Raw genomic sequence first — 7,821 nt, forward strand, 5'->3', positions numbered from 1 at the left:
GGTAGCTCGTAGATCGAGGGAAAACTCGAGGGTACCAGCATCGGATTCCCAGCCACGAACCTGACTTGGAATAAGCTATTCGCAATGGCTGGTTCTTGGTCACAAATAGACGTATAGGCAATGAAGGCCTTAAAACCTTCATCCCTCTTAACTGTTTTTGCCCACTATCACTGTGGATAATTTGTTTAATAATGTGAATTAATTAAATACGTTCATTTAAGTTAACCATTTCACGGGTATTTCTCCGATCCGGTACCTATCGGGAAATATGGAACAAAATAACCCAATTCTATCGCGGCTCTTAGTATTAGTGGAGCATAGGAGAGGCAGAAAATCAGCACAGTGTCGTAAGTTGTGAAATAGACTTATTAGGTAAATAATAATATTTTCGAAGGACGTAACACACCTAGTCTAATTAAATAATACATAACTGCATCGCCAAGTAGTACTAATTATGCTTAAACTTAATTATATTATGAATTCTATCTTACGCGAGATGTTAAGTAGAGGCTGAGCCCTTTATCGAGTATAGAATAATGCTTAGTTATGTTACATATTTCTAAATCCTTACGTGTATTTTGTCGTGCTAAAGTATTAATAAATTGCTTTTAAGAATATTTCTGCGATCTTGAGTACTTTCTTGGTATTTTAGTATGATTTTTGTGTATATGGTGGATTGGTTTTACATAAGGTCTTTTCTCTCAGAGCTATCCAGGATCGAGCAATTATTCACTCTCTAGGGAACAATTCTTGACTTCACCTCCCAACCAGTTATAATGATAATATCACCCTATCCCAGTAATTCCCAGTCTCACTATATCATAAATGGCGCCCATGGGGCCTCTGAAGATTGGGTTTTCAGGGGAAAAAGTACAGTGAAAAGTTGGTAATCGATAAATTATGTATTTTATGTTCATACGTATATTTACATAATGTGTAATAGGTACATATTATAGTGCGTCAAAATTGAAGTGCAGAAAGTTTACCTTTTTTTTATCAACTCTCACTACTGACTTATTCAAAAATGACCTTTTTTGGCTGTCGATGTCGTGGTATCTCCAGCAAATTTTCAATGTTCACCAGGCATTTGAAAATTATTCCAGCTAGAAGTTTCGAAAATGAATTTTAGCTCTTAATAATAGAGCAGGCAAATAGCGGTTTTAAAAAAGGAGAAATTGGCACATAAATTTTTTCTTCGGAAATATGTTCAGATGAACTCCCAGAACTACCAAAAAAACTGACCCTCCTAACCCGGAAGCTAATTTTTTTAGGGGGCCAAAACCGGTTCCGATTTACGTTTTTTGCGATTTACTCCGAAAATATCAGGTTTACGAGAAAAACTATCATGACTAAAAATGTTCCCCTTCAAATTCTCGACAATTTGAAAGTACGCTCGATACTCATCCCTCAAGAGGGGTGTCTAAAAAAAGGGTGGAAAGAGGACGGGACGTGTTGCAAAAAAAGTCAGTCCAATTGATCAAAGTTTCCACTTAATATCATTCCTTTTCGATCAATTTTTTTTTTACAAAGTCTACTTACCCAACTATTAATTAATTACAGCACCATTGATTGGTCTTCAACCCTCCCAAGGGGTTTGTGGGGGATGCTTGGTTTCTCAAGTAACACACAACTGAATCATACATTTGAAAAACGAATTTGGACATGCGATATATCGAATAGTATGTTTTCGAGGTCGCTGAATACGAATACCAACTTATTTTCTGGGTCCAACTCCTCAAATCCCCTGTGTGTCCCAAAAAGAAGGTTAAAATTTTGAAAAATCGTGATGAGTCGAGTGATATATCGAATGCTATGTTTTCGAGGTCACTGAGTACGATTATAAACTCATTTTTTGTGTCTCACCCCCCAATGTCCCCCTGTGTCCCAACAAGAGGGTCAAAATTTCAAAAAAATCATCAAAAAGTCGAGTGATATATCAAATGGTATGTTTTTGAGGTCGCCAAGCACCCGACCCTACAATGTCCCTCTATGCCCCAAAAAGAGGCCAAATTTCGAAATATCGTAAAAAGTTGAGTGATTATAAACGAATGATATTAAGTGGAAACTTTGATCAATTGGACTGACTTCTTTTGAAACACGTCCTCTTTCCACCCTCTTTTTAGACACCCCTCTTGAGGGATGAGTATCGAGCGTACTTTCAAATTGTCGAGAATTTGAAGGGGAACATTTTTAGTCATGGTAGTTTTTCTCATAAACTTGATATTTTCGGAGTAAATCGCAAAAAACGTAAATCTCAACCAGTTATTTTGGCCCCTTAAAAAAATTAGCTCCCGTGTTAGGAGGGTCGGCTTTTTTTTGGTAGTTCCGGGGGTTCATCTTAACAAATTCCCGAAGAAAAAATGTATGTGCCAATTTTTTCCTTTTTGCCCTCTCTTTTTTACGTTATTTTCCCGCTCTGTAACTTTAATTCGTATTTATTGGTGATTCGCGATTCCTTCGATAGTTATACTTAGGTTATTTACCCGAAAAAAGAGGTGTTTCATGTTCAAAGATGTAATTTGTGTAATTTGGATCTGGTTGTACCAGTGGCGTAGCCAAGGGGGGGGCGAAGGGGGCCATGGCCCCCCCTTGCGAGCGAAAATTTGAAAGAAAACATGCAAAAATGGACGTTTTTTCGTTGTTTGGACCCATTTTTTCTAAAAATTTTCGCTCTCGCTTCGCTCGAGCAGTAATTTTGCCTTCATTTTCATAAAATCACCACACATCACAATAGATTTCCAGAAAATTACCCCTCATTTCGATTTTTCATGCCTAAAAATCTGGTTTTGCCCCCTCCTTGAGAAAATCTTGGCTACGCCACTGGGTTGTGCTGCAAAAATTTTAGGAATAAAATTTGAAAAACTCACTTATACGTCTTGGTGAAGAGGCATTATTGTAAGTTCGGATACCTATGTAAAAAAAAAAAAAAAAAATGTTGCAAAAGTCCTAATAGGGTCATTCCATGCCAAATCGGCGGGTTGAAAAATGAGGAGTCTATTTTCAAAAATGCAAGAATATTCATTTTTTAGATTTCTGCGTCTGCTTAAAACAGCGGTGACATGTTTTCAATATGTATAATCAAAATTCTACACCACGTATGTACAACCGGAGTAATTTGCAACTGAAATTTTCCATTTTCGTACATTTTGGAGAACTTTGAAGCCTCATAGCTCCGCCAAAAAAATCGGAAAAATGTCCGGTTTGCGTCATTCGTCATCGTTTGATGACCTATAAACATGATCTGACATTGAAAAAAATCGAAGACCCCTCGTGCAAAAATCCGCCGATTTGGCATGGAATGGCCCATATGGATTTTTTGTATGAAAAAAATTAATTACTTCAGTATAAATAAGTATCTACGAGTAGGTAGATGAGCTATAGTTTAATGCATACAACTTACTAGCACGTTTGGTGGAGTGCCTAAAACGTAAACACAAGAATCAGCAATATCCTGGGCTTGTATGACTTTATTAGGAGAGAATGATTCTGCTGAAGGTAGAAAAGTCGTTAGTGCCTCAGTAAGCACCATTCCTGGACTGAGGTTCTGTAAAGAATATTGCTCTTCCGATGAGTATAGATAAAATAACTAAACCTAAAAGCTCATACTTGAGCTTACATGAAGAGAAGTATAGAATAAGTATTGTGTATCCAACAATTGCACTTTTTGCATTTAGGTAAGTAGTACTTTTTGAAACCCAAACGTTCATGTCAGCCCAGCCCATGCGTTAGGTGTAAGTTACATATGTATGTATTATGGTAGATGGAAATGTAGTACCTACCTACATGTTTGTAGGTTTAAATCACAGTTAGGTAAGGAATTTTCAGAGTCAAATTCAAATTTTCATGTTGCAGATTGATTCCTATATGACGTAGCAGAAGGGCAATATGGAATTTAAATTACATTTACCAACTTACCTAATTAACGCTTTACTATAATTTTTGATAAAGTCACCTTCATCAATGGTTGAAATACACAATAAAGAATGTAAGTAAATGTGTCGAACAATGGTACCTACTGTTATTTTAATATCCGAATTTTGGTTAACAAGTTCACGACGCAGCGTTTCAGAAAAAACTTTCAAAGCGTGTTTGGAAGCAGTATAGATATGATTCGTGATTGGTTTGAAATTCAATATTATGTGACCTGCTAAGCTGAAAAATCAAGTTAGTAAGTCAGTAGCCCAGTCAAATTACGATTTGACCCGGACATAATTGGGATCAAAGGTTTTTTTGCGAATATTGTCTAGGATGGTGTAGTGAACAACATACTAAAAGCCCCCGCCCCTACCCTTAGAGCTAATCACCCCACAGTGGATCAAAGCCCCCAAAATCCGTTTTTTGTAAAAAATTACTTTTGTGTAAAATGAGCACTGATTATTAAATCTCTCCTCAAATACCTATCAAATGAGCTATCAACCAACTCCCTAGCCCCAAGGGGGGCGCTACGACCCCTCAAAGTGATGTGATTTCAATTATTTCATGACTTTGGGTCTTGAAACCTGTTCTAATCAATCAAATAAAGTCAAACTTGGGGAATGAGATTATTTTGGGACCTAAAGTCGACCCCTAGGGTGGGGAAGGGTCAAATTCGAAAATTACGGTAAGGTCATTTTTTTGGAGGGCCATAATATGGTCCCAAATGAATGAAAATGGTCCAAAATCATATCATTGGTCAGTACTCCCATTGTGATCAACATATCCAAATTTCAGCTTCCTAGGTCATCTCCACTTCTTTTAAGGAGGAAAAAACCGAAAATAGGGGTAAAATGAGGGTTTTTCCACCTTAATTCCACCTTAAATGGGGTGGGAATGACCTAGGAAGCTGAAATTTGGATATGTTGATCACAATGAGAGTACTGACCAATGATATGATTTTGGACCATTTTCATTCATTTGGGACCATATTATGGCCCTCCAAAAAAATGACCTTACCGTAATTTTTAAATTTGACCCTCCCCCACCCTAGGGGTCGACTTTAGGTCCCAAAATAATCTCATTCCCCAAGTTTGACTTTATTTGATCGATTAGAACAGGTTTCAAGAGCCAAAGTCATGAAATAATTGAAATCACATCACTTTGAGGGGTCGTAGCGCCCCCCTTGGGGCTAGGGAGTTAGTTGATAGCTCATTTGATAGGTATTTGAGGAGAGATTTAATAATCAGTGCTCATTTTACTCAAAAGTAATTTTTTGTAAAAAAATGGATTTTGGGGGCTTTGATCCACTGTGGGGGGATTGGCTCTAGGGGTAGGGGCGGGGGCTTTTAGTATGTTGTTCGGTACACCGTCCTAGACAATATTCGCAAAAAAAAACTTTGATCCCAATTATGTCCGGGTTCACCCATTTTTTCCCGCTATTTGACTGGGCTACAGTATTGTATGAAATTATAAAAAATTTCGTTGAAACGTTTTTATTTTTAACATGCATCTGTGTGCAGTATAAAGTTGCGGCGATTCGCAAAATTGTTAAAATGTATTTTTGAAACGTGCCTCGTACGGTAGGTACAGGTAAGTACTTGAGAAAATTATGTGAATTGCACTGCTCTCAAAATCCTATTCTGGAAGATGGGGAGTTTGAAACTATACCTACTTATTTTGTATTTAATAATTCCAAAGTGAGAAAAACTGATTTAAACCCAAAAAAAAACAGTTGATCATATGATCCAGAACATATATGTAGGTATGTCTATAAATTTATGAATAAAATCTTCCCATTGTTTTTGAACTGTCTTGACCTCTAAAGACCTAATCATTTTCGGATATTTCGAAAATTTACTATGAATTATTAAGGGATCAATCGCGTTTTTCCACTCAAAAAAAATTCTAACGTTTGGTTTGGCAATTTGTTCAATTCATTAAAATTTGAAATATCAAATCAATTGAACTAATTGAAGCATATTTTTCAGTTTTCTTTCCAGCTCTGCGTTTGCATACAATTGCTGCAATCTCACCTTCCTTTCCTCTCGACCCCAGCTAATTCAACATTTCCGAGTTTTCTGTCCCTAACTTAAAAATAAAAATTATTCACACTTTTCACCAAATTATAAACATTCACAGTTTGCACCATGGAGAAAAAATGAAAAAGTTCCGGACTGCCGGACCTGCATCTGATTCCGTTTTAGGTGAATAATGTAAGTATTTTTTATATCACATAATTATAGGTATCCCGTTTGTTTAAAATTTATCTACGCTTGAGGTAAACTGATCCATTCGTTACCTATTTATGTTGATAATATGTCCTTTGATGGAATTATTCGTCATATTCTCAACGGCTAATTTCGACCATAAAATAGCAGCTTTGAAATTTGTATCAAATATTTGAGTTATCATTTCACCGGTGATATCTGTGAAGAGTCAAATATGCATTAATTTTTTTACTTTCAGTTTCTTCCCTTGAATAAGTAATTTTTTATGGGTAGGTACCTTACCTACTTGTGTTTTTACCGACTTTTCATTTTCGCGAAAAGTTAAGTAGGTAGGTACTGTATTTGTCTCGGTTGTTAGGGTTAGGGGTGGGAGTAATTTTTTTTGCGTTTTTTTTTATGCTTACCTTTGAACAAAGATGGATTTATTATTCCAGCATTATTAACCAATATCGCCACAGGGCCTAGTTCCGAGTTAATCCACTGGAATGATTTTTCAATATCGCGTTCAATAGTTATGTCACATCTTAAAGGATGGAACTTCTTAGGTTTCTCAGGTTCATTCAATTCGGAAGCAAGTTGCTATACCCGTGTAGTGTAATCATCGTCAATAAATTTAGACCGATTGATATGAATATTACCTACTATACTAGTTAATTGAGGTCCAAAACTCACCGTTAGTTTTTCAATTCTTCTAGCTATTCCTACAACGACGACTCCATGTTTAATCAATTCTTTACTAATTGCTAATCCAATTCCAGAACTACTTCCTGTAACAATTGCTATTTTGTTGACGAATTTGTCCATATTGATATGCACTGATACAATAACCAACGCATTAGATAGGTACCGTGCTCTGTGTCGTACTGTATATGAGTGTACTGTTAACAACGTTAATGATGGATACATTTTTCACAACCTCGACATCATATTTTCAAGATGTCATACGTCATATTATTCGATAAGAATATCACCTTGTCAGTTTACCTGTAATATTGTTTGATGAAGCGTGTGCCGTATTTATTTTTCAAGTGGGTGTAAGGAGTAATTGTGTTTGAGCCGAGGCCCAGTAAGTTGACTGTTCATTACCTAATTGTTTCCCATACAGGGGTGCCTAGGAAGGAAGGAACGAACGAACGAAGTCGCAAAAAATATCTAACTCGTCAAAGGGGCTGAAACCATGCCTGATAAACAATTTAAAATGTTGACCAGAATTTTTTAGTGTGCGTAGCACACTATTGGTTTCGTTCTGAAAATGGAAAAATTCTTTGGAACGAATGTTCTCTTAGATGAATGGGTCGAATTTTTTTGAAATTTCCATACATACCTAGATGTGGCCTAACATGAGGCATGGAACGCCGTAATTATAATTGCAATTTCTCAAATGGCTTCTTGAATAATTGCAAAAGCCGACGTCAGTTAAATTTCAAAATTTATGTAACACCACAGGGGTTGTAAAATCTTTTCTATTGTTCAATTTTCAAATTTATTTTTCAAAATTGAACAATGGAAAAGATTTTATCAAAAGCGAAGCCGATATCAGTTAAATTTCAAAATTTATATGCAACACCGTTGGGGTTGTAGTTATAAATCAAAGTGACTTGCCACCTATTGATTTTCAATGATCCATTGTATTCGCTTATCTGTCTCACTTATACCTAAAATGTTACACCACAGGGGT

At 36.3% G+C, this 7,821-nt stretch overlaps 1 protein-coding gene across 1 annotated transcript; it reads right to left on the bottom strand.

The window, feature by feature from the left end:
* Window positions 1–883: 883 nt before the first annotated feature.
* LOC135846556 (farnesol dehydrogenase-like) lies at window positions 884–7,040 on the bottom strand. Its single transcript, XM_065365725.1, has 7 exons — window positions 6,816–7,040; window positions 6,548–6,722; window positions 6,215–6,341; window positions 4,017–4,152; window positions 3,401–3,544; window positions 2,868–2,909; window positions 884–1,103 (listed from the first exon to the last, which is right to left on the bottom strand). Exons 1-6 carry the CDS (start codon window positions 6,945–6,947, stop codon window positions 2,868–2,870), a joined length of 756 nt encoding a protein of 251 aa, XP_065221797.1. The 5' UTR covers window positions 6,948–7,040; the 3' UTR covers window positions 884–1,103.
* Between the last annotated feature and the right edge of the window lie 781 nt (window positions 7,041–7,821).

The sequence above is a fragment of the Planococcus citri genome, chromosome 1, assembly GCF_950023065.1.
Source record: "Planococcus citri chromosome 1, ihPlaCitr1.1, whole genome shotgun sequence".
NCBI classification, from domain to species: Eukaryota; Metazoa; Arthropoda; class Insecta; order Hemiptera; family Pseudococcidae; genus Planococcus; species Planococcus citri.

Bases quoted from the DNA above. Each gene is read 5' to 3' on its own strand.
- LOC135846556 (XM_065365725.1), bottom strand. From the start codon at position 6,947: ATGGACAAATTCGTCAACAAAATAGCAATTGTTACAGGAAGTAGTTCT. The intron at 6,723-6,815 runs GTGAGTTTTGGA...ACACGGGTATAG, and splicing joins GAAGAATTGAAAAACTAACG to CAACTTGCTTCCGAATTGAA. The intron at 2,910-3,400 runs GTAAGTTGTATG...TTTTTTACATAG, and splicing joins GCACTCCACCAAACGTGCTA to GTATCCGAACTTACAATAAT.